The sequence below is a fragment of the Salvelinus namaycush genome, chromosome 15 (assembly GCF_016432855.1).
Source record: "Salvelinus namaycush isolate Seneca chromosome 15, SaNama_1.0, whole genome shotgun sequence".
NCBI classification, from domain to species: Eukaryota; Metazoa; Chordata; class Actinopteri; order Salmoniformes; family Salmonidae; genus Salvelinus; species Salvelinus namaycush.
Genome location: NC_052321.1, coordinates 29879741 through 29907618, shown reverse-complemented (window position 1 = coordinate 29907618; position 27878 = coordinate 29879741). Strand labels below are relative to the sequence as shown.

At 46.2% G+C, this 27878-nt stretch overlaps 1 protein-coding gene across 1 annotated transcript in view; it reads right to left on the bottom strand.

The window, feature by feature from the left end:
- Positions 1 to 63: 63 nt before the first annotated feature.
- Positions 64 to 27878, bottom strand: part of LOC120060412 (ral GTPase-activating protein subunit alpha-1-like) — an 82550-nt gene continuing 54735 nt past the window's right edge. The window contains exons 36-42 of the mRNA XM_039009717.1: positions 26156 to 26227; positions 25905 to 26028; positions 25542 to 25697; positions 16338 to 16496; positions 15491 to 15618; positions 4663 to 4787; positions 64 to 1437 (exon numbers count right to left, since the gene is read on the bottom strand). Coding sequence (XP_038865645.1) covers positions 1286 to 1437; positions 4663 to 4787; positions 15491 to 15618; positions 16338 to 16496; positions 25542 to 25697; positions 25905 to 26028; positions 26156 to 26227 — 916 coding nt within the window. The 3' untranslated portion in view covers positions 64 to 1285. The remainder of the gene's footprint in view (positions 1438 to 4662; positions 4788 to 15490; positions 15619 to 16337; positions 16497 to 25541; positions 25698 to 25904; positions 26029 to 26155; positions 26228 to 27878) is intronic.

Below are 27878 nucleotides of genomic sequence, written 5' to 3'. Positions count from 1 at the left end.
AGGCAGAAGACCTCTTACATGAAACACAAGCAGAAGATCTGATCACACATCCAACCGTTGGTCGACGTTTAGTTTTTTTTTGGCAGCTATATTCAAATATGTACACAGACCAGATATGGTCCTCAACACTATACACCTTAAATATGTATTCTCATATATATAATATAGTCATCATAAGTGAAAAAAGGGCTGGTTCAATACAACACATTGTATATGAACAAAACTAAATAATCAGTAACATTCTTTATCAGGTGAAAAACAATTTTACAATCTCGATTAAAAAAAATACATGTGACCCTCAAAAGAACAACAGTAGTGAACTCAGAATGTCAAACTCAGTTGCAAGTTTAGCGTGAAAACCAAAACCAAAATTTAAGTGCTTCACTTTAACCAAACAATTTCCATCTCACAATTCTAGAAACAAACATCTTCCAACTTCAAAACGTTCATCTCATCTTTGAACACTGGCTGACATTGCTTCAGTCCATAAAGAAAGTGACAACTCCTGTATATACAGAATACAGTACAAATATATATATAAATTTGTCTCACGGTGGACACAGTGACCAAATATGACAAATAAGCTTTTCTTACTTCGTGTTTCTTTGTTCTTTCTTACAAACTCTTACAATCCCTTTCCTAGTGGGTGCAGAGTCAGGTGCCCAGAGATAGGTGCCCAGAGACAGGTGCCCAGAGACAGGGGCCCAGAGAGCAGGGAGGACAGGATATTAGCCACTCTGCTCAGCTACAAGAGCAGAGAAAGACCACACTGTAGTTCATCTCAGTCTAATATCAAGTGATTTCAACCATCAACAATGCTACTTACAATGAACACATCTCGCATGTTGCCTTTATGCTTTCTGTACAAAACCAAACCGATGCTGCTTCTTTTATATATCTATGTATATTATATTTTGTGTAAAGTTTGAGGTGGTAGTGAGCATAGTTAACCTTGCCCAGGGGACTTGTTTATTCTGTTGGAGGCCCTGCTAGCACAAGCTGAGTTCTGGGGGCCCCTGAGGGTCTGGCTCTGTTCAAGGCCTTATCCTGCATCTTGGAAGGGTGGTGCAGTAGGGTTGATGCTAATTCTGACCCTGCAGGGCAGGCGTGTCCATGTCCATATAGTGGGGGTACACAACATGCGATGCAGCACTGTTAGCAGGTAAAGGCTGGTAGTTGCAGTGCAGTCCTAGCTGTACAGTACAGAGAGTCAGTCGGTTTGTCTGAAGGCTGTGACCTCATGCAGGGCGTTGCATGGAGGACGATCAGCGGAGGGAAAGTCCGATCAGGTCTTATTGGCCGAGCCGGAGGAGCGTCGGAGCTTCATGGACATGCGGCTCTTGCTAGTACGAGGGGACATTGGCGAGGCTAACTGGTCGGCCCCGTCTAGCTGCACTGCTGCTGGACTTTCTCCCTCCTGACTCTCGAGGCATGAGCCTGTGGAAGGAGAGAGGGAGGGATGAAGGATAGGGGAAGAAACAGAGGGAGGGAAGGAGAGCACAGGCATTAGAGTCCCCCCGTACCTGCCCAGACAACCCACTACAGTCAATAATAAAACAGCAATGCTGAAGGTAGGGCCAGCTGCTGCCCCCCCAATACTACTGGATCTTACTCCTCCAGTCTACACCCTGCCTTTCTGAGGTTAGTCCCCAGCTCATATTAGCCTTAGTCTAAGGAAAGCGAGGGGAAAGTCAGTACATGCACTTTAGTTTCTACTACAGTGGTAGAGGTGTTACATCTCTTTGAAAATCATTGTTTTGACTTGTGTTTTAGTGACTATGTTAAACAGAGAATACAGTTACCTCTTTTTAACTGTGATGAATCAAAGCATCAATGTGCATGAAATGAATCCAAACAACTATGGTGGTACTATTAAAACACAGGAATATGACACCTAGACCGTCAGAGAACAATGCACAGGACACTAAAGAAAGAAGGAAACGGGGTAAGAAGGAACAAGAAAAAAAGGTACTTTGACGTGTTCATGTTTTAGCGTACCATTCACAGCTAGCATGAAAGACCTTCCGTTTCAAGCCTTTGCCCTTTACCTTGCCGAGCCCAATGTTTTCTAGTGGAGTTTTGGGAAGGAGCAGAAATATCAAGCTCTCTTTGGTGGGGAAGATGAAGAGAAGCCACAAAGCCACAGGGGAGAGAGAGGGGAGGAGAAGAAAGTAGAAGAGGAGACAACAGGACAACGGAGGTCAGTAGAGGTGAATTGGAAAATGGGTAAGGAGAGGAAAAGGGAAGAGGAAGTAATGAAGCAGTTTGAAGGAATAGGCAGGGAAGGAGCGGTACAGCGGGGTAGAGCAAGCAAGGAAAGGATTGGAAAAACGCAAAAAGAAGAAGACAAAGACAACAGGAGAGAGAAAAGATAAGAGGTGTGAGCAGAGGGGGAATCAATAGAAGGTGCACAGAGAACAAAGACAGCAGAAGCACCACCTAAACACATCACCACACACACACACACACACACACACACTGTAACTGGCGCATTAATGCAATGATTCCACTTACTTACCAACATTTATGCGGTTTAAATATTGATCTTCAGGGCCAGCCATCTTCAATGGCTACATAACGTGTGTGCGTCTGTCAGTCCATGAGTAAAGAGAGCAACTGTACTGTGCTCTGACTGGGCTCATAAAACAGACTTGACTGCCTAACATTTACTGAACATTTCAGATGTAGTGAACACACATGTAAAGAGGTAAAGAAGCAGAGCTCCAGTAAATTCATGCTCAGGAACAAACAGAGGAACATAGTGGTTAAAATCAAACACAGGATTCAGAGTGGGAGTGATGATGAACAGAGGACAACACGAGAAAAGGCTTGAGCCTGTCATGGTGGAAGCATGCAAGGTCTGAGGTTCAATGTTAAAGTTAAGACACTCATCTGACAACATGATGGAGAAGAAACAAGAAACAGGGAACGATTGAGATCAGCAGATTTGGTCAGTGGAGAGAGAGAGACATAAGGATGGGGAGAAGTAGGGTGCTCATAACATTGTTACAAGTGAATCAGAAGGGAGCGGGGGTTTCCAGGAGTCTTACCTTTAGATATACACAAGTGATAGATTATGATCTAAAGGGGGAAACATAAAGGAAAAAAAAAAAAAAAAAATGGAAAACCAAAAAAAGGAAAAAATAAAAAACAAAACAGAAATATGATCATTTGGGGTTAAGAGGAACAGAGTCCGTCGTGGACTGGTGTTATCAACACAAAGGCAAGAATTAAGGCAAGGTTTTAGGGCTGAAAGATACTCATCACATTCTGTACTAGGAGGCTAATGTATGCTAAAGCACAGGTCAATGACATAATTACATTACCATAATAATATTGGGGTATTTTTCAGCCACAAAACATGCTCATTTTTCTCACTGTGCAGAACAAAAACCGTGTACAATACACATGCATCTTTTTACAAATGAAAGGGTCACAAATTCAAACTGTCAAAAAGCAATGTCATGGACAGATTGAAAATCTTTAGTGATTTTTGAAAAAAATTCAAGATTGTATTTATTTTACTCTTAATGTAAGCTACTGCTTTTAATAAGCACACACCTTCTTACATCCGTGACTAACATTAGAAAGAAGAGGACAGAGAGAACTGCTCTGTGTCACAGTATAATGCTCTCCTTTAAGATTGGATATAAGGACAAGTCTTCCGGGTGACTGACCCTTTCATTTCCGGCATGCATGTGATGTAGCCTGTCGCCACCGAGCAGAGACAATGAAGCTGGAGAGAGAATCAATGTGATGTTGGACCATGAGACCAGGTGTGTCAGCCAAACAAGCCCAGGTCCTGGCAGAGCACTTATCACTCCATGAGGGGCCCTAACTGGGGAGGGAGAGAGGGCACTACGCTATGGAGGGGAGTGTGAGACGTGGCTAACTGCTCCGTATGCGTGTGTGTGTGTGTGTGTGTAGGGGGGGTCTATCCAGGGAAAACACTTAGTGTGCATTGCTACAAGAATACATAAAGAAACAACAGGTGCATAGACAGAACTAGTGCGGTTAAGGTTATTGCAGTAAGTGAAGGAGGTTTTCAATGCCAATACCTCCTAACTCGTAACTACACAGAAGAATTTGCGGATAATTTCTCAAATAGGCCAAACTTCTCTACTGCTAACTAACACTACAAGAGCACTTAAGTAAAAACACTTTAAAGACCTACTTAGTTTTTTAGAGTACGCATAATTTGCACAACTTTTATTTCACTACATTCCTAAAGAACATAATGTAATTTTTACTCCATACATTTTCCCTGACACCCAAAAGTACTCGTTACATTTTGAATGCTTAGCAGGACAAGAAAATGGTACAATTCACACACTTGTAAATGATGTCTGAGTGTTGGAGTGTGAGTGTGTCCCTGGCTATCCGTAAAATAAACAAAAAAAACACGGAAATTGTGCCGTCTGGTTCGCTTAATATACGGAATCGGAAATTATTTATACTTTTGATACTTAAGCATATTCAAACACAATACTTTAAGACTTATATTCAAGTAGTATTTTACTGGGTGACTTTCACTTTTACTTCAGTCATTTTCTATTAAGGTATCTTAATAGTATGACATTTGGGTACTTTTTCCACCACTGGTTGCAATATATGAAAGATAAACTGTGATGGGCTACAGACCGAGTAGAGGGAGTGTCATACCGGGGTCTGAGAGGTGGTGGTGGTAGGGGGCGGGGCAGAAGACCCTCGCTGCGTAGTCCTCAAAGGTGGTTGGCTCTAGGTGGTGCTGGACGATGGTCTCCAGGTAACGGGCTCTCTCCTCGTAGCTGGTCCACAGGTCAAGGGTCAACGGTCATTCAGTATGGAAGACAATAGGGCACAGGACCTCTCTCACAAAAGGGAGGTACAATCTCATAGAAAATGTGAAACTGACCAGGAGGAAAAAATAAAGTGGTTGGCAATAATGCCCTTCGGGACTGCATTACCTGTGCAGCATTGTACCCACATACTTATTCGACAGAGTTATGATCAAATCTTACCCTCTCTCCCCGTGTGTGTGAACCAAATAAGTCTCCCTAATCAGAGACTCTCTGGTCATAATGACAACCATCCACTGCCATTAGAAGCTCCTAGGTAAAAAGAGACGAAAGACACAACCATCTCCGTCCAACCCATAATATCAAAAGTGTGTTAGGAATCCAACATTGGCTTTTCAATATCATGACATTTGGCATGAGTGGCCTTTTTACTGTCTCTATTATCCAGTTAAGTAAAAATGATGGTATTCTGTTAATGGATTGGATTGGATTAGTTAGAATGTTGCATATGGCTTTCCCACATGAATACGGCAGGCAGATGGGCTAGAGAGAAGTGGAGAGAGAGGGAGCTAAAGACCAGAGAGAAAGAGAGAACATGGGAGAGAGAGAGAGCATGTGACAGAGAGACAGAAAGGGTGAGGACCCTCTCCTGCTGGAGTGAGGAAGGGGAGAGGATATTTTGGGAGCAGCCGAGTGTTTCACTGCGCAGGGTGAGGAGCCACCTGGCGAACGCTGACACAAGGAACAGCAGCAAAACATTGTTAAACGGTAACACACACACACAGTTTGACATCTAACATGGTAAAGTGTGATAGGCTGCACAGCGGGGGGAGGACAGCACTCCAGTGGATCTGCCACCTGTATTTTCCCAGCACCCCACTTCCTGCTCACAGTTAAAGCTATCAAAGATGCCGCTCAGGGCTGTGAGAAGGCCTTGGAGCAGGGTGTGTGTTCTGTGTGAGTGCCTGTGTGTGTGTGTCACAGTAATAATGAAGGAACAAGTTAATGCACGTCAGCCAGCAGCCACCAGATGAGACGTCAACACCTCACCTCTTCATGCCGCTTAGAGAGAAAGACGCCCCACACGGCTCCAACACAACACGTCACTCTGACACAAGGGCACACTAACACTGGGAGGAAAACAACACAACCAATCTGGATGGATGTCTGAGATGGAGGGAAAAGGCAGATTCTGCAACACAGTGCTTCATCAAGTCAACAGATTTTCTACAGTTTACCCGCTCCAATGAAATGAAAAACATATCAGTGCGTGTGTGTGTGTGTGTGTGTGTGTGTGTGTGTCAATTGGGTCTTGACATCAGTGCATCACCCTGATTCATTCAACGCCACCCAGACTGGTTACTGTATGAAGTACGTTCGAACCCAATAGCAGAGCCTGTTTTTCTTAGGACACATGCCTGTCTGAGTGTATAGTATCAGTACTGTACATAACCCTCATTCACTGCACAAATGTTACTGTGTGAAGTGCTGCGTTGGGGGACCTGTATGTAGGTAGCCCAACATGCATTGTCGGACAACAGTAGCTGTGGCTGACCTCAGTTTTGAGAGGAGGAGTGAGCCATAGAAGCGCCACTGCTGCGTTATTTAATGGTAATCATTTCAGCCTCCTTTTCTCCTCTTCGCCTGTCCCTGCTCTGCGTGTGTCCGCCAACTCGCCCTGGTGTTGCGTCACTAATGCCACCCTGTCACCACGACAACTAATCCTCTGCACTGTTGACTTGAGATGCTCTTTTGTGTCTTCAAAAAAAAACAACGAGGTGAAGAGAAAAAACAGATTTTTGCATTACACATCTTTCAACCATCAAACATGCCCTGGCCGGCTACAAATATACTGTAATTGAATTTGATGGGCATTACTTTTAACAGCTTGTTAAAGAAGAAAAGTGTCTTTAGAGAATGTGCATGGTTCTCTCTCCAGCCTTCCAGTCTCTCGAGTGGGGAGTGGAGCAGGAGGAGAGAGGGGGAAAAGGGGGCTTTTGTGTATCACCAGAAACTAATTTTCCCTGTGGATGAAAGGCAAAAAGACAACAAGGGAAAAATGCACCTGGCTTCTCCCCCCCTCCTACCGAGCTTGTCATAGTCACCGCGCTCAACTCCCGGCTCTCGGAGGAAAGAGGACAAATTGCCAGTGAAGAGACACCAGAAGCGAGCTTGTTAGCACATTATCAGTGGTGGAGAGTGTGTGTGCGCGTGTGGCGGATGCTGTGTGTGTGTGTGTGTGTGGGGGGGGGGGGGCGTGGTGGGTTACAGGAACAGTTCCCTGGCGTTGTGTTAATTCAGCACACAGAACATGCTGCTGCTGATAGCCTCCAAATGGATCACTTTTTTTGTTGTTGTGCCCTGCCTCCCTCCCTCCCTCTCTCCTTGCCCGTTATGAAGGAGTGAGTGTGCCAGGAGGAGGAGAGAGCTGCCAGCCTCCCCAGAGCACTGTGTAGCTCTAAACAAGCCGTTGCTCTCCTCTCTGCTCAATTTGGAGATTCAGGACCAAGAGCGTCGGTCTCTCCACTGAGCAGAGCAGAGCAGCACTCCAATCACTGACCTGCTACACAGAGAGAACTCAGGCCCATCACTGACCTGCTACACAGAGAGAACTCAGGCCCATCACTGACCTGCTACACAGAGAGAACTCAGGCCCATCACTGACCTGCTACACAGAGAGAACTCAGGCCCATCACTGACCTGCTACACAGAGAGAACTCAGGCCCATCACTGACCTGCTACACAGAGAGAACTCAGGCCCATCACTGACCTGCTACACAGAGAGAACTCAGGCCCATCACTGACCTGCTACACAGAGAGAACTCAGGCCCATCAATGACCTGCTGCACAGAGAGAACTCAGGTCCATCACTGACCTGCTACACAGAGAAAACTCAGGCTCATCACTGACCTGCTACACAGAGAGAACTCAGGCCTATCACTGACCTGCTACACAGAGAGAACTCAGGCCCATCACTGACCTGCTACACAGAGAGAACTCAGGCCCATCACTGACCTGCTACACAGAGAGAACTCAGGCCCATCACTGACCTGCTACACAGAGAGAACTCAGGCCCATCACTGACCTGCTACACAGAGAGAACTCAGGCCCATCACTGACCTGCTACACAGAGAGAACTCAGGCCCATCACTGACCTGCTACACAGAGAGAACTCAGGCCCATCACTGACCTGCTACACAGAGAGAACTCAGGTCCATCAATGACCTGCTGCACAGAGAGAACTCAGGTCCATCACTGACCTGCTACACAGAGAAAACTCAGGCTCATCACTGACCTGCTACACAGAGAGAACTCAGGCCTATCACTGACCTGCTACACAGAGAGAACTCAGGCCCATCACTGACCTGCTACACAGAGAGAACTCAGGCCCATCACTGACCTGCTACACAGAGAGAACTCAGGCCCATCACTGACCTGCTACACAGAGAGAACTCAGGCCCATCACTGACCTGCTACACAGAGAGAACTCAGGCCCATCACTGACCTGCTACACAGAGAGAACTCAGGCCCATCACTGACCTGCTACACAGAGAGAACTCAGGCCCATCACTGACCTGCTACAAACCTCAGAGCTCACACACAATGACAACTGAACATGAAAAAAAAAAAGAAGAATCCAAAACACACACTTCATCTGTAAAAAGAAGAGAAGGAGTCGGGAGAATTGACCCATCAGTTAATGCAGACAATACGCATGAGCTGTACAGAGGGCACATATTAGGCTAGCATTGAATTCTTTTAACGCAGCACTATTCCAAACCGTATGGACCCTTGGTATTTACAACTGTAAACGAGAGGGGAGAGGTGTAAGCCTAGCCAGGGGACCGAACTGACACCTACAGGGTGTCAGACACACACCAGCTGAGAGAGGATTTTTTAAATTGTACACTTGCTCATTCCTCCTCTCACACCACATCTAGCTCTATTATTTTAACCTAGCAGTCCTCAGTGGGGTGTTGCACTGCTGGCATCTTCCGAAAGAAAACGCATGCAGAATGTGGAGAGCCCACTGCTCTATTGTGAGACGAGAGCATAGCTACAGAGAGAGAGAGGACACATTTCCCAATGTCTCAGTTACTGTCCCTCTACACTGCCTCAATACAGCTCTGCAATGTGCCAGCCAGGCCACTGGGGCCCCACTAGAATAGCAGAGAGCCAATATGGACATGATCATCAACCCAGTTTAGAACGCACATTACATTCAACATCTGACAATTAGGCTCATCGACTGAAGCATCCCGAACAGTAAAATGGCCCAACAATAGGGTTTTGGTGAAGGTCGGGGTTTTTGACACTACATTTCTTCTGGGCTCTGGTCAAAAGTAGTGTACTATATAGGGTATAAGATGCTATTTTGGACGTAGCTCCGGTACTTTGAAATAACCACAGACCCCTGCGTGACTAGCGTTAGTCATCGGACCAGCGACTACAAGAATCCTAGGACTCCACTGCTTATCTCACAGCACGAGAATGATCAAATTGAATGATGGTAAAAAATAATAATATGGGGTAGCAGAAATGGGCCCAACATCAGTGATTCTGACTGGCAGCGTTCGTATAGCTACCTGCTTTATTCTGCGCCACAGGGCAATGGTAGAGAGAACAGAGCAGAAAGAGAGAAAGAAAAAACGTCACAAATAATTTAATTTAAGGACTTTTACAGACTATGATTACAGAAATCTGTGTGTGCCCTGAAGTGCAGGGTAATCGGTTTATTCCCCCATCTGATGGCTGTGATATCGAAGCCCTAACAGTGATTTTATTACTGGGAGGACGGAGGGATGGAGGGTGCTGCGGCTGGCTGCCATAGCCCTCCTTGTCATTACAGCCAATGCCCCCCTCGCTCCATCCCCAGCCACCAGATGAGAGGAGAGATAGCCCAGCTAATGCTTCTCTGCCTGGGGCCACACAGACATAGATCTGGGGCCCTCTGGAGTCAGATCCATTCCTATTAATCTCCTACCAAACCCAATTGGAGGCCTGCCTGTGAAATATTGCTCGCGGACCTGACCTGCAGCCCTGATTTATCTGTCGCCCGTTCTGCCTCTCCCCCCCGTCCGATGGTGAGACGGTGCTCACGCCGTGTGCCTGCTGACGCAAATTCAACGATTATGTAACATTTAAGGGCACAGAGGAGGGAGTGCTAATGTTATCCCGGGCATGAACAAACGCATATACACACTCGTACCTGGTAATTATGATTCATGAATTGCAGAAAGCGGGGCAGTTTACATGCGTTTCTGTCAATGGTTTTCTCCCTGGACTGTGCTCTGTATGTAGGAGAATCATTTATAAATCGTTTTATACAGCCAATACATTATATATTCAGTATATATTCTATTAATTTGAACTGTACAGCCACATATCAGATGATACATTTCCTTATTATAGTGCAGTTCTCTATTGGTTTAAAAACACATTCCTAAAGGATGCAACAGTGAGGACTCAACGCCGTCACATTAACCTTTTGAAATATTTTTGTTGTTGAGGATTGAAAGCCACTAAGAGGAGATGTGTGCTCTTAAAAAGACGGTCTTTATAATGATCTAGGACAGTCAGCTCTATAGTAGCAACAACAGTTACTGGGTGAAGACTGGTTCTGATGTGGTTCTAGTGTGTTTATCCAGGCAGCTGGTGGTCTTGGGCCTAGATGGGTCACAGGTAGTTTGCATTGATTCAGGCTGTGGGCTACCAGTCAGACAGCTCATCTACGAGCATACGGCATGCAACTGACCCGTGGCCCACACACACACACACACACACACACACACACACACACACACACACACACCTCAGCGCCTGTAGCCAACCTGCGGCGAATCCTAAACACCTTGTCAGAGAGCCCGCTCTCCACATCCGTGCCTCCCAGCCCCCCGAGGGGTTAGCTTGTTTACCCACTTTCCCCAACCAGGAGGGGGGCTGAAAGAACAAACCTTCTTATAAAAACAATCCCCATTATGCCTCTAGCTTATGTGTGAGCACAGTTCTGATGCTGAGGCACGAAAGAGACAACACAACAACATAGCTGGAAAACTAGAAAATGATTAACTAGGAGATAAAACAACAAGGTTGAAGACGTTCCATAAACACTGACTGATATCAACTGTATAAATAGTACGACATTAAGAAAATAATTATGCATAGGAAAATAATAATGTGCTCATGGATGCATCTTGATATATAATTTCACATTAGACTGCAATTAGATCGATAACCAGATCTACTTCTTATCTAAATTCAATTGGCTGACAATGTACGAGAGAGCACGGTAGTCGAGAGATATATCTGAATTAGTGTACAGATTATGTTGTCTGTGCTAAATTAATAAATAAGTATATTTCCATGCAGCCAGAGTCATCATCAGCATCACAGAGGTCAGGAGGACAGAGCAGCTAGAGTCAAAGCCAGCCAGAAAATAAACAAAGTGGGTGAGAGCGATTAGTTGTGACCCCGCCTACGTTTATTTACTCCCCCCTTTTATACTTTGACAGGAAACAATTAGCGAGTAGCTAAACCCCCCCCCCCCCCCCCCCCACACACAGTCCAGCAGGCCGCAGTGCTACTGGGACACAATGGGCCCCATTGTGGGAGCTAGCTGTGTGTGGCTGCGCTGCTCGTTAGGCATTTGGCTGGGCCTGGTTGTGTGTGGGGGAGAGTGAAGGGACAAAAGGAGCCCAAGCACAAAGCTCTCATCAGCTCGGTTGCCTTTGGAAAAGGCAGAGTCAGAGCAGAGGGAGGAAGGCACTGACCCAACGCTCCCTCTATCACGATCCACCATATGCTGACCCCAGCAGCAGGGCAGTGATTGCTGCCAATCAGAAGCCAGTGTGTGTGTGTGTGGCTGTCCCTACCGCCATTCTCTCACTGGCTCGCACACAAACCACTGGACTGGCAGGGCCAATGGGGAAGCCGCTTAGCAACTCTCCTCTCCCCCCTCCTCCTCCACAACCAACATTGTCTCCCCGGCTCCACAATCGGCCACTGACAGATGGAAGATGGCCGCGGCTCACACAGTTACATTTTAGTCTGCCTTCCAAACAGCTTGACAGTCCCCTATTCTCCTAAACACACATACCAGATAGGCAAAAACAGAGGGAGACCAGAGGCTGTGTTGTTGAACGTTATCAAGGGGCCTTACCTTGGACAGACCACATGGTCCACCGGCTGTTGAGGTGGTCTAGAGGGTAGATGGTCGGGCCCCTGGCCCTACGGCCAGAGAGGTCAACCTAGCTCTAATCACATCCAAACATTCTAACACTAACTAACCAGCGTGGTCACTCCGTTTGCTGTGCCGCTCAGGCATATGGTTAACTTATCCTGTGCAATGCGAGCTAACAACTTTGCAAGCCGGTACGCTAAAAGCATTTTATCACACTGCCCCCAAACACACTGGGAGCGAGTGCATTTGTGTGTATGTGTGACTGCCACAGAACAGATCTCCAAACTGGCTGTTTGAATGGCTGTTTACATGACCCTTGGATTACTCTTAGCGATGTAGCAACAAAAGCCTGATATCTGCGATAGGATAGAGGCCTGGGTTACGCTGCCTGTGTTACCCTGAGCCTCTCTCTGGCTGTGTTTGCCCAGCAGCTCCATGACGTGCCATGATTCGCAGCGCTGCCTGACGCCAGGTACTGTAGCAGCTATCTGCTATTTGAGTCCACCAGACATTAAGACCAGCAGCAGAAAAAGGGGCCCTTTTTTCCCTTCCAAGCACTGATTTCACAGTCATGGCAAATGAGGGATCAGTGAGTGGCGGCAGATGGACGAGCCCCGGGGCCAAGAGCATGAACTGAAACTTAGTGTGGAGGAGAGAGTGGGGTCGACGGGCGCGTGCAGGAGGAGGGGAGAAGAGGCAGAGGAGAGCGAGAAAAGAGGTAAAGGGATAGATGGCGGACAGAGAGAGTGTTCGCAACATCTAAAACCACGACTCAAACAAAAAAGGCAGGCTTCATCGCCTGGCGCTGCTCCGTTCAGAAAAAGGTACGCAGAGGATGAAGAATAAGAGGAGAAAAGGCTCTTTTGATGTGGTTTCACAAAGCAAGGCGGTCGGCAGGCGGGCAGCCTCTGGAGGAGATAAAGAACCCAGTGTTCTCCTTTATGAACAGGATCACTTAGCTGCTCTAGGGTTGGGCACCGCAGCACTCCAGGGGGATTGTGGGGGAACTAACCTACGTCACACCATCACTACAAGCTCCAGTTTGCTGCTGTAACGCAGTTTGACCTGATTTCAAGTCCACTCACAAAGATCATACATTATTAAATAGGGACTCAATATGTAATTCTATGAGTCCACTATTCAATAGTATATCGGTTGAGTCTTCAATTTCCAATCCGCTGCACCCTGTTTCCTAATCGAAAAAGGAAAATTACAGCACTGAATGCTAAATTTGTTCCGTAAAACAAAACAAGGACTCATTCCAGAACACAGCAGAACACAGGAAATAACCAATCTTCCTTAGAGGAAAACAGGAAAACCTTTTCTCCAGTGGATTTCACTAATAACGCCATTACAATCATCATAATCAATAATGTTGTTTGTTCACATTGTACAAGAACGATCCGTCAGAAGTGGTGGTGTGGTTGTGGTGGGGGGGTGTTGTTGTTGCAGAACCATTGTACATCTACTGTTGAGGAATGAAAGGAGAGAATAGCCCAACATGCCCGCCCGCCCACCCACCGACCGACCGACCGTTTACTGGCTGTGCTCTGCTGCTCTATCAACAGGTAACTAAGTACTGCTCAGTGTCACAGTGTTGCTGGTCCAGTGGGACCACTCAATTCCTTCTGCCTCAGTGCTCCCTAAAAGCCCCTCAGTGGAAGGCATTTAGAGAACATCTCCCTTAACACGCAAACACGAAAGCAGCAACCGCGCGCACACACAGGCTTAAAACATCACTATGAATCATCCCTTACACAGACTTCAATTAGCTGCCTGCTGAAAGACAAGATCTCCCTGTCCCCCTCTCACACACATTTTGTCAAGAGTGAGAAAACCTGAAGTAAAAGAAAAAAAAAAAAAAAAAAAGAGTGGAAAGAAACAAAACAAAGAGGGGCTGGAGGCAGATAGAGAGATAGTCTGGAAAGACATCCGTCGATAATGACAGATTACTGTAATTCTGGCTGTCAGGCCCATCGACCGGTGCAACTCACGCCAATCAATAGCCCAGTCCAGTATCGAGCCCTGCTCTGCTCCCCCCCCCCACACACACACGGGTGAGATTGCTGCGAGCAGTCTCAAGCCGAGCCAAACAATCATTCGCTCCGAGAACATGGCAGATGCGAATGGCTTTTCACCCCCTTATTTTTTGCTTTGTTTTCGAGCAGTATTATCCTTTTTTGAAAAGAGAAGAGCTTGAAAAGAGGGGTTAGAGGTTTGAGATAGAGTATTTAGAGGTGGGGATTTGAAGCATGCGAGCTTGAGTGGTCAACATAGTAGCACTTTCCAGGGAGGAATAAAATAAATGACAAATGGGGAAGAAAGTATAGGTGAAATTACACATTCACTTCAGTACCTAGAAGCAAACTGGACTGGAGGGCAAAGTGGTACTTGGTTATAGATTAGAGTTTATTTCTACATGGCATAGAAACTGCTGGAGGCTTTCTCTATTGAGTCAAGGTATAATATACTGAAGCATTAACGTTCATATTGACATTACATACATTTTGTAACATTGTTACAGCGATATTATTATTGGATAATATTGAAACTATTTGGCAAAATTATGCTACTATTCAAAAGGATCAACATTAGTGATGGACAGTTTAAAAGCCATGCTATTAGTGATGGACTGAGTTTAAAAGCCATGCTATTAGTGATGGACTGAGTTTAAAAGCCATGCTATTAGTGATGGACTGAGTTTAAAAGCCATGCTATTAGTGATGGACTGAGTTTAAAAGCCATGCTATTAGTGATGGACTGAGTTTAAAAGCCATGCTATTAGTGATGGACTGAGTTTAAAAGCCATGCTATTAGTGATGGACTGAGTCAAAGTGAGAAGAAAGAGGAGAGGCCACGAGAAAGAAACTGCTACTGAAGCATTTCATTATTGAACATTGAAACAATTTGGCAAAAATTAAGCTACGTAATCACCCCAAAAATGTGCCATTCAAAGGGATCAAGTAAAATTAATGTTTTTAAGAGTAGCCATGATATTGGCGCTGGTGTGAGTCAAAGTAGAGGAGGCAAAATAGAAATCACTACCAAACCATTTCAAAAGCAAATTGCTCTGAATCATCGTTAGGAGACGATGGGCAATGATCAGAGGCTCCTGCGGTTTATTGGAGAAAAATGCTGTCACCTCTTCGCACCAAGCAGAATGTGAAGCTCTACATGTTGAAAAATACAGTGCGGAAGGGGATGAGACATCGATAATTATCGAGCGAGAGAGACGCTGTTCTACCATTACGTCTCTTTAGCTTGCAGTGCAGTCAGGAGCTGGTCTGTCTGTCAACCTATTTCCTTTGCCCGTCTCTACAGCAAGTTGACACACACACACACACTACTGATCTCCCTTGCTAGTGAAAAATAACAAGCTCAACAAACAACACGTTAACGTGACAGCACTAGCCACAGGCGAGGATAGGCGTAACAGATCACGCAGTGTATTGTGGTTTTATCTCCCCCCTACAGGCAGTGTGCTGGACAGCTGAGGTAGGCAGAGTCAGGGTAGAGAGATGGGAAAGGATACAAGTTCTGGTAGAGGGGGATGAGGGATTTTAGAGCCCTGCTGGCATTGAGGGCTGTAGCCCGGACCATGGTGGGAAGGATCTTCTCATCCACTATGGCTCCATCAAACAGCGGCCCGAAAAATGGGACCTAGAGGGGGGATGGGTGGGGGGTAGAGTGAGAAAAAGAAAACAACTATGGAAGTTACCATTGATTAGATAAAGCCAGAACGATATAAGAAACTTTATAAACCAATAACAGTAAATAGTGGTCTTCATCTATCAGATCCCAGGGAATGCAATGTTCATTTGATAAAATAACATAAAAGCACTTTATGGCTGATGTCGTTTCAGTGCCAGAATTGACTTTCATGAAAGCCAGACCTCCTTTCTGTCCTTATCTGGCCATCTTTCCACATTTCCCCAGACTCTGAAGGGACAGACCCATCTTCTAGCCATATCTATACCACAATTTAATTCTAAGAATCCTGTTGACCCGATTAGTCCGGACATAACTGAGCAGGAAGCAGGAGTGCCACGAGACATGTTTATTTGGTTTATATAAATATATATAAAATAGAACACTGCAGCAGGAATAGCTGTTATTGTCCATTGTAATTTTTCAGAACAATTTTTTTTTTGTTGTTGTTGCTTTTAACCCAACCCCCCCATGAGAAACACACACAAAAAAGTGGGTTGGAAGCCAGGGTCAGTCAAGATGCGGCGCTCCTGGAGCAGTTTAGCAGTTAAGTGCCTTGCTCAAGGGCAATGACAGGAAATGGGATCTAGGATACCTTAATGTTAATGTGATGAAGAAAACATCTACAGACATGGGAGATTCGGGTGGATGTGGGACAGATCTGAACCTACCTCTGGCTTCTTGAGGATATGGATGCTGTACATGTGGTTCTTCATGGGGTAGATGATGATGAGGACGTCTCCAAACTCCGTGGGGATGATGCCTCTCCTGTAGTCTCGGGAGTGCTCCGACCACACGATGTGCACCTCGTCATTCCCAAGATGGCGTAGCTAGGAGGACAGGTGAGAGGAGGAGAGGGGAAGAGATGAGAGAGAAAGCAACAGGGTGAGTGTCCCCGTCTAGTCAATGTCGACGTTTTCAAAAATAGTGTTCAAGTTCATGTAATTCATTCACATGGCAGAGGACGATTGAACACAGTCACACTAAGTGAGAGCCTGGAGCTTGGCATCCCCGATGAATGTCAAAACTAAGGCCGTCTTTGTCTGATACTCATTCTCTCAGGGCCCCCTATTCAAAAAGCATCTCAGAGTAGGAGTGCTGATCTAGGATCAGTTTCCACCCCCTGTTCATGTAATCTTTTTCATTGTGTTCTAAAAAGCAAAACTGTTCCTATATCAGCACTCCTACTGTGAAACTCTGAATAAAGTGTCTAAGGCTCCTTCATTCATCCAGGATCTTCTAACACATTGTGTCCTGTGTGGGGCAGGCAGAGAGGTCGCTGGATGCCTAAGACTCCTCTATCATTAACCTTGAAGAGTGACAGGAGCTGCCCCGCCACACGCTGCTTTAGACCCCAGTACCCATCCGTCTTCCACAGCTCACTCCATCTTCTCACATTCACTCCATCTTTCTAAAGCTTTCTCCATCTTACCGTTCACTCAATCACTGAGGGCCACAGTGTGTTCATTAGATACAAAAACTGACGAAAACAGGAGGGAGTACATGGACTTATCTAATAAGAAAAGCTCATAAAATGTTTCTGTTGTGTGCCCTAATGAACATGACCCTGGCCTGTATAGCACCTTGTTCTCATCCTCTGCTCTCAATAAATAGGAAACAAATTTTTTCCTCCGAGCAATTCACAAAATGTAATCCTTATCCATTGCAGAGCAGATAGCTGTTAGCTGCTGCATGAAACATCTCCCTCTTCACATATCACATCAGCAGCCCTCATTCATAAATCTTAAGACCCAGAGGGTGTGGATGTATTCTCAGCCTTCAACCTTCGATACGCCTGTCACTGTCTGTGGGGAGATGGGGGAACGGTACTAGTCAAAACAACAAATAAATATGCGGGGCTGGAGTGTGTATGTGTGTGAGACTGACTCTGTTTGTGTGTGTGTGTGTGTGTGTGTGTGTGTGTGTGTGCCTGCTGGCCGCTCTCTCGCTGGCTGAGCTGACACGCTTTAGTGTCTGGTTAACATGGTTTAGTGTCTAGCTGCAGATTGCTCTGTTGGATAGCATCTCCTCCAGCCTCTCCAAATCCAATCAGCTGCTGAGGAGTCATGATATGAGTTTAACCAGGGGGACAGCAACGGCCAGATCTAATTTGGCTACATTATGGCCATGTGCAGCGCGGACCGCCGGGTGAAGGGGGAGCAGAAGCGAGAGCTACGCTCCAGGCCCCTCACTATGACAGACATGTGATGGGTCCAAAATGGTACCCTATTCCCTATATAGTGCACTACTGGGCTCTGGTCGAAAGTAGTGCACTACATAGGAGAAGGGGTGCAATTTGGGACAAACAAGGGGGTTTGGGGGGCCCCCACCACCCACAGATACACTACATTACCAAAAGTATGTGGACACCTGCTCATCGAACACCTCATTCCAAAATCATGGGCTTTAATAGGGAGTTAGTCCCCCCTTTTCTGATATAACAGCTTCCACTCTTCTGGGAAGGCTTTCCACTAGATGTTGGAACATTGCTGCGGGGATTTGCTTCCATTCAGTCACAAGAGCATTAGTGAAGTCAGGCACTGATGTTGGGAAACTAGGTCTGGCTCGCAGTCGGTGTTCCAATTCATCCCAAAGGTGTTCGATGGGGTTGAGGTCAGGGCTCTGTGCAAGCCAGTCAAGTTCTTCCACACCGATCTCGACAAACCATTTCTGTATGGACCTCGCTTTGTGCACTGGGGCATTGTCATGCTGAAACAGGAAAGGGCTTTCCCCCAAACTGTTGCCACAAAGTTGGAAGCACAGAATCGTCTAGAATGTCATTGTATGCTGTAGCGTTAAAATGTCCCTTCACCTGAACTAAGGGGCCAAGCCCGAACCATTAAAAACAACCACAAACCATTATTCCTCTTCCATCAAACTTTACAGTTGGCACTATGCATTGGGGTAGGTAGCGTACTCCTGGCATCCCAATAACCCAGATTCGTTCATCGCACTGCCAGATGAAGAGTGATTCATCACTTCAGAGATCGTTTTTCCACTTCTCCAGAGCCCAATGGCGGCGAGATTTACACCATTCCAGCCGATGCTTGGCATTGCGCATGGTGATCTTAGGCTTGTGTGTGGCTGCTTTGCCATGGAAGCCAATTTCATGAAGCTCCCGACAAACAGTTATTGTGCTGACGTTGCTTCCAGAGGCAGTTTGGAACTTGGTAGTGAGTGTTGCAACAGAGGACAGACGATTTTTACGTGCAACACGCTTCAGCACTCGGCGGTGACATTCTGTGAGCTTGTGTGGGCTACCACTTCACGGCTGAGCCGTTGTGGCTCCTAGACGTTTTCACTTCACAATAAAAGCACTTACAGTTGAAAGGGCAGCTCTAGCAGAGAAGTAATTTGACGAACTAACTTGTGGGAAAGGTGGCATCCTATGACGGTACCACGTTGAAAGTCACTGAGCTCTTCAGTAAGGCCATTCTACTGCCAATGTTTGTCAATGGAGATTGCACGGCTGTGTGCTCAATTTGTCTGAAATAGATGAATCTACTAATTTGAAATACTTTTGGCAATGTAGTGTACAAACCTTGCTTTGCTGCCATACATACCCACCTAAATTGCCGCAACGAATTATGAGTAGCGCGGTGAGGACTGGTGCAGTACATGAAGACAGACAGGCGTTTTGGGGGGCTGGAGGATGGAATGAGTGATTTGAGCAATGAAATGGGAGGCTCATATGTGAGATACGGTGGTTAGAATTTTCCTTCATTTTAGGGTCATATCTTAGAGGTCATCTGACGGACTGGATGCATGTTAGTTCACATTATCAGCAGTGTGAGTGAGGAACCAGACAGTGCTCACAGGAAGCAAGCAATCAGTGGTGTTTCAGGTCGTTATTCAACCCCTCAAATCAGACTGTGATAAAAGACACCCCTCCTCTCTCTAAACCGCTCATCACAGCTAACGATCCATCTGCTTATTACAGGTCATTATACACCACAATGTTCCTCTGGTACAATCCCAATCCTCTCATCTACTATACTCAATATGAAAACACTGCATCTATGCGTGTGTATTATTGGCCATCGCTATAAACCAATTAGAACGTCCCCCCATGAACGTCTTTCTCAGGTCAAACTAGGTTCCTCCCAAAACATACAGTGAGGGAAAAAAGTATTTGATCCCCTGCTGATTTTGTACATTTGCCCACTGACAAAGAAATGATCAGTCTATAATTTTAATGTAGGTTTATTTGAACAGTGAGAGACAGAATAACAAAAAAATCCAGAAAAACACAGGTCAAAAATGTTATAAATTGATATGCTTTTTTTAATATAAAATTTTACCCCCTTTTCTCCCCAATTTCGTGGTATCCAGTTGTTAGTAATTACTATCTTGTCTCATCGCTACAACTCCCGTACGGGCTCGGGAGAGACGAAGGTCGAAAGCCATTCGTCCTCCGAAACACAACCCAACCAAGCCGCACTGCTTCTTAACACAGCGCGCCTCCAGCCAGCCGCACCAATGTGTCGGAGGAAACACCGTGCACCTGGCTCCCTTGATGAGCGCGCACTGCACCCGGCCCGCCACAGGAGTCGCTGGTGCGCGATGAGACAAGGATATCCCTACCGGCCAAACCCCCCCTAACCCGGACGACGCTAGGTCAATTGTGCGTCGCCCCACGGACCTCCCGGTCGCGGCCGGCTGCGACAGAGCCTGGGCACGAACCCAGTCTCTGGTGGCGCAGCTAGCGCTGCGATGCAGTGCCCTAGACCACTGCGCCACCCGGGAGGCCCTTGAAACCACACACCCTGAGGCTGCATTCATCGTAGCTGGGGATTTTAACAAGGCCAATCTGAAAACAAAACTCCCTAAATTCTATCAGCATATCGATTGTGCTACCAGGGCTGGTAAAACCTTGGATCATTGTTATACTAACTTCCGCGACGCATATAAGGCCCTCCCCCGCCCTCCTTTCGGAAAAGCTGACCACGACTCCATTTTGTTGCTTCCAGCCTACAAACAGAAACTAAAACAACAAGCTCCCTCGCTCAGGTCTGTTCAACGCTGGTCCGACCAATCTGATTCCACGCTTCAAGACTGCTTCGATCACGCGGATTGGAATATGTTCCGCATTGCGTCCAACAACAACATTGACGAATATGCTGATTCGGTGAGCGAGTTCATTAGAAAGTGCATTGACGATGTCGTACCCACAGCAACGATTAAAACATTCCCAAACCAGAAACCGTGGATTGACGGCAGCATTCGCGTGAAACTGAAAACGCGAACCACTGCTTTTAACCAGGGCAAGGTGACCGGAAACATGACCGAATACAAACACTGTAGCTATTCTCTCCGCAAGGCAATCAAACTAGCTAAGTCCCAGTACAGAGACAAAATAGAGTCGCAATTCAACAGCTCAGACACAAGAGGTATGTGGCAGGGTCTACAGTCAATCACGGATTACAAAAAGAAAACCAGCCCCTTCGCGGACCAGGATGTCTTGCTCCCAGACAGGCTTAATAACTTTTTTGCTCGCTTTGAGGACAATACAGTGCCACTGACACGGCCCGCTACCAAAACCTGCGGGCTCTCCTTCACTGCAGCCGAGGTGAGTAAAACATTTAAACGTGTTAACCCTCGCAGGGCTGCAGGCCCAGACGGCATTCCCAGCCGCGTCCTCAGAGCATGCGCAGACCAGCTGGCTGGTGTGTTTACAGACATATTCAATCAATCCTTATCCCAGTCTGCTGTTCCCACATGCTTCAAGAGGGCAACCATTGTTCCTGTTCCCAAGAAAGCTAAGGTAACTGAGCTAAACGACTACCGCCCCGTAGCACTCACTTCCGTCATCATGAAGTGCTTTGAGAGACTAGTCAAGGACCATATCACTCCAATTTGCTTACCGACCCAATAGGTCCACAGACGACGCAATCGCAACCACACTGCACACTGCCCTAACCCATCTGGACAAGAGGAATACTTATGTGAGAATGCTGTTCATCGACTACAGCTCAGCATTTAACACCATAGTACCCTCCAAACTCGTCATCAAGCTCGAGACCCTGGGTCTCGACCCCGCCCTGTGCAACTGGGTCCTGGACTTCCTGACGGGCCGCCCCCAGGTGGTGAGGGTAGGTAACAACATCTCCACCCCGCTGATCCTCAACACTGGGGCCCCACAAGGGTGCGTTCTGAGCCCTCTCCTGTACTCCCTGTTCACCCACGACTGCGTGGCCATGCACGCCTCCAACTCAATCATCAAGTTTGCGGATGACACTACAGTGGTAGGCTTGATTACCAACAACGACGAGACGGCCTACAGGGAGGAGGTGAGGGCCCTCGGAGTGTGGTGTCAGAAAAATAACCTCACACTCAACGTCAACAAAACAAAGGAGATGATTGTGGACTTCAGGAAACAGCAGAGGGAGCACCCCCCTATCCACATCGACGGGTCAGTAGTGGAGAAGGTGGAAAGTTTTAAGTTCCTCGGTGTACACATCACGGACAAACTGAATTGGTCCACCCACACAGACAGCGTTGTGAAGAAGGCGCAGCAGCGCCTCTTCAACCTCAGGAGGCTGAAGAAATTCAGCTTGTCACCAAAAGCACTCACAAACTTCTACAGATGCACAATCGAGAGCATCCTGTCGGGCTGTATCACCGCCTGGTACGGCAACTGCTCCGCCCACAACCGTAAGGCTCTCCAGAGGGTAGTGAGGTCTGCACAACGCATCACCGGGGGCAAACTACCTGCCCTCCAGGACACCTACACCACCCGATGTCACAGGAAGGCCATAAAGATCATCAAGGACAACAACCACCCAAGCCACTGCCTGTTCACCCCGCTATCATCCAGAAGGCGAGGTCAGTACAGGTGCATCAAAGCAGGGACCGAGAGACTGAAAAACAGCTTCTATCTCAAGGCCATCAGACTGTTAAACAGCCACCACTAACATTTAGCGGCCGCTGCCAACATACTGACTCAACTCCAGCCACTTTAATAATGGGAATTGATGGAAATTATGTAAAAATGTACCACTAGCCACTTTAAACAATGCCACTTAATATAATGTTTACATACCCTACATTACTCATCTCATATGTATATGTATATACTGTACTCTATATCATCTACTGCATCTTGCCATCTTTATGTAATACATGTATCACTAGCCACTTTAAACTATGCCACTTTATGTTTACATACCCTACATTACTCATCTCATATGTATATACTGTACTCTATACCATCTACTGCATCTTGCCTATGCCGTTCTGTACCATCACTCATTCATATATCTTTATGTACATATTCTTTATCCCTTTACACTTGTGTGTATAAGGTAGTAGTTGTGGAATTGTTAGGTTAGATTACTTGTTGGTTATTACTGCATTGTCGGAACTAGAAGCACAAGCATTTCGCTACACTCGCATTAACATCTGCTAACCATGTGTATGTGACAAATAAAAATTGATTTGATTTGATTTGCATTTTAATGAGGGAAATAAGTATTTGACCCCCTCTCAATCAGAAAGATTTCTGGCTCCCAGGTGTCTTTTATACAGGTAACGAGCTGAGATTAGGACCACACTCTTAAAGGGAGTGCTCCTAATCTCAGTTTGTTACCTGTATAAAAGACACCTGTCCACAGAAGCAATCAATCAATCAGATTCCAAACTCTCCACCATGGCCAAGACCAAAGAGCTCTCCAAGGATGTCAGGGACAAGATTGTAGACCTACACGAGGCTGGAATGGGCAACAAGACCATCGCCAAGCAGCTTGGTGAGAAGGTGACAACAGTTGGTGCGATGATTCGCAAATGGAAGAAACACAAAAGAACTGTCAATCTCCCTCAGCCTGGGGCTCCATGCAAGATCTCACCTCGTGGAGTTGCAATGATCATGAGAACGGTGAGGAATCAGCCCAGAACTACACGGGAGGATCTTGTCAATGATCTCAAGGCAGCTGGGACCATAGTCACCAAGAAAACAATTGGTAACACACTACGCCGTGAAGGACTGAAATCCTGCAGCGCCCGCAAGGTCCCCCTGCTCAAGAAAGCACATATACATGCCCGTCTGAAGTTTGCCAATGAACATCTGAATGTTTCAGAGGACAACTGGGTGAAAGTGTTGTGGTCAGATGAGACCAAAATGGAGCTCTTTGGCATCAACTCAACTCGCCGTGTTTGGAGGAGGAGGAATGCTGCCTATGACCCCAAGAACACCATCCCCACCGTCAAACATGGAGTGGGAAACATTATGCTTTGGGGGTGTTTTTCTGCTAAGGGGACAGGACAACTTCACCGCATCAAAGGGACAATGGACGGGGCCATGTACCGTCAAATCTTGGGTGAGAACCTCCTTCCCTCAGCCAGGGCATTGAAAATGGGTCGTGGATGGGTATTCCAGCATGACAATGACCCAAAACACACGGCCAAGGCAACAAAGGAGTGGCTCAAGAAGAAGCACATTAAGGTCCTGGAGTGGCCTAGCCAGTCTCCAGACCTTTATCCCATAGAAAATCTGTGGAGGGAGCTGAAGGTTCGAGTTGCCAAACGTCAGCCTGGAAACCTTAATGACTTGGAGAAGATCTGCAAAGAGGAGTGGGACAAAATCCCTCCTGAGATGTGTGCAAACCTGGTGGCCAACTACAAGAAACGTCTGACCTCTGTGATTGCCAACAAGGGTTTTGCCACCAAGTACTAAGTCATGTTTTGCAGAGGGGTCAAACACTTATTTCCCTCATTAAAATGCAAATCAATTGATAACATTTTTGACATGCGTTTTTCTGGATTTTTTTGTTATTCTGTCTCTCACTGTTCAAATAAACCTACCATTACAATTATAGACTGATCATTTCTTTGTCAGTGGGCAAACGTACAAAATCAGCAGGGGATCAAATAGTTTTCTCCCTCACTGTACACACCCCATTTCAATATTCCCCTCCTGTCGGTCTGCGTTCATTAATGAGTCTGTTGTTGGTATAAGCAGCACCTTAGTGTCTGGCCAGGGCTGTGTGTGTAATGCCACTGTTGAAGACGGATGCTAGGGGAAGTGAGGGGACAGCTCTAAAGATACTTCATTGTTCATCGCCGCGGACATCTATGGCTACAGGCTGTATCATGGGCCGGCCTCACAGACAAACTCATTACAGCCCAAGCCCTCTGCTCTCTTATTCCATTTCTGCCTGCTGAAAAATAATACCAATGCAGATGGACATTCGTAGAAGAGGACAAAAACAACAGAGAGAGGTGAAGTCTGAGGTAAAAGTGACGGAGGGGGAAAGAGAGAGAAACGCTGCCGTGTTCCAACGGGAAGGAGAAAAGATAAATAATTAGGTGAGTGAGGTAAAGGGAGAGGAGGCTAGACGGAAGGAGAAAGGGCTTCATGAGGACATAAGAGAGAGGGGGATTAAGGTGAGAATATTGTTTCTCCCCCTTTCCCCCTGTTGCTGGAAGGACATTTCATTTCCTCTACTTTTCTGTAGCAAAACATGGCATGTTTCTCTGTGGGGCTCAAGTTCACACAGAAACAGCTCTCTGCAGGTAGAAATGTGAGCCACCTGAGAGAGCTGGTCATATAATGGTTAGTAGCGGACTACGAACAGCGCCGTCTGAGACTGTCTTTTTGTTCCGCATTGTAGGAGTCGGGTGGTACAGACAAGCACTACAGAGTGATGTCTGTGTAAGAGACACAGAGCAGACATTGGGTATCTCTCTCTGTAGGGGATCAGTGGTCATCTAAGGTTGCAACACAAAATAACCTACAGCCTGCTGACTGGGTGAAAAGGGAGTGAGCGGTACAGACAGATTGTGCGCATCTCAATAAGAGAGCATAACAGGGTTGCAGTCGGACATTACTTTTTTCCACAAAGACGTCAACTACCATTTCCTGGAACATCATAACAGACCTTTTTGGTGAGTGAGTCGTCAGAGTCGGGGGGCATGCGTGTGGAGACGTGGAACATGACCTCGACGGTAGAGGTGGCGAAGTAAGGCGTGGTCAGACCCGTGCTCTTGTTCCTCTGAAGACCTCCCATGAAGCCACAGTGACTGGTCAGATTCACCTGTTACACACACACACACACAAAGGACCATCATCACTGGACACAACCATACATTAACCCTAACAACCACCCACGTCACAAAGTCCCTCCAAGAGGCAGAAAACAATACAATGTAATATTAATATAACTCACTATTAATGATACATATAAGGCTTATATAAAGTGATGCTGAAAGGTTGTAGTGCAGAGAGTAGGGGTCTGTCTTACCTCCCAGCCCAGCCCAGAGACAAAGTCCTCGTAGGCCTGACTACCACTGGTGTTAGACAGGATAGAGTGCTTGTCCTCTTGCCCCTCCGCCACGTAAAACACGGCTATCTTGTGAGTCTCTCGACTAGAGGAAAAGAGGGGCATTGGGAGAAAAGACAATGAACAAGAAGAGAAAGATAAGGACATATTTTTGTTGTTCCCTAAAAGTAAAACAGTCACTTTTTCAGTCTGAAAGAGAAACAGTAACTTACCACTGCCTGGAGTCGAGGTTCTTCAGCTCTCTAAGCAGTTTCTCGTTCTTCTTCAGGAGATGGAAGTTACTCCTATGACCGAAAACAAGTGTATATGCCATTGGCATAAATAATTGTGGCATAGATTCTACAGAGCCTACAGATTATATTTACAACACCATGAGGTCTTGGTATAGATTCTAAAGATTATCAAGCTTGACTGCAACAACACACGGAGTATGGACAAAGTATCTATTCTAGTCTATTCTACAACAACAAGGCCCTGCATCCTCACTCCCTACAGGCAGACAGTGATCAGGTGATTAGGGCTATAGTCCACATACATTCACTAAGTAGCCCCAGACCTCTCCCTCCAGACTCTCTCCGCCATGAACAGGCCCACACTAAATGGCCACCTCTTCGTTTTAGTCACAGTATTTCCTGGAAAATCAGACCAATCGAGTCAAACCGCAGCCAAACAAGACGCATGCAGTGGTGGCAGTAACTCTGAGACCCCCCCCAAAAAAATCACTCAAGATTTTTAGCCAAAAACACAACTACTCTGCTACTTTATAGCAAGCATTGCACAGATGATCCTGAGAAATCAATAAGCTTAGATCTTAGTTACCAGCGTCACAACATGAGATATGGAGTTTTTAAAATTGTGCATTATGTTCTCCCATCTGGAGCTTGAACATTAGCAGCTTAGTGTAGACGAGAGGTCATCAAGTGGGGGGTGTAAAAGCCACAACTACTTTCATGAAAGGACTTTGTTTCGTGGTGTTTCTCCTCCTCCCACCCTTTCACCATTTGAGTATGGGCCTCTTTATTAGCTTGTTACAACGTAATGGTCTTCATTTTCTCCATTGAAAGTGAGCCATTTCAGAGGCGGCAAGCGGGAACAGCATGAAAGGCCGTTATTACACAGTGCCTGCAAGCTCGCTACCCCCGAGAGTGAATTGCAATATATTAGTCTAACGAGGAATAAACGGCAGTGTTTCCACTAGTCAAAATAATTTTCATGATGGAAAATGCTGTCAGTGTAAACTTAAACTACTAAAACCAGATAAAGTATGTAGAAAAGATAAAAGGAGCTATATATTTTTGATAAGATCACAGCGCGCACTAGAAAGGTTGGCCCATTCATTTTCAATGAAGCCTAGACCGGGGCAAAATTCTATCCAGGCGGAGCGGTCAGTGGTGCTCGTGCCCGAGGAAGCAAAGCAGCCGAGGCGGAGAAAATAGGATTCTGCTCTATTTTTGAAGCTGTGCTGTCGTTGTTGACCAATCACAGTAGAAAACGTTGCCTGCGTGGTGATACGTCTGCACGCATGTCCAACAGCAGCACCAGCTCACTTGCCCACTCTAGCTAGCTAACACAATCAGTTTACAGAGTCACGTTTGAACAAAAATAATAGTTTTCTAATCCATTTTGGATGAATAATTTATGTTGCATGTATATACGTTTTTATGCATGCTTATAGTCTTATACCGATTATTTATTCGCACGTTGATAATGTTTGTTTATTTTGTTGCTATGGTCACCGGTGGCTGTCGCCCTCGTGTGTGAAGGCACTAGCAGCTTTGACGAGAGCGACAAGTGGTTTAAGACCCCGCAATTGGCTACGCCCACTACGCTAACTTAAAAAAAAAAAGTTTTTAATTTCCTTTATTTAACTAGGCAAGTCAGTTAAGAACAAATTCTTTTTTCCAATGACGGCCTAGGAACAGTGGGTTAACTGTC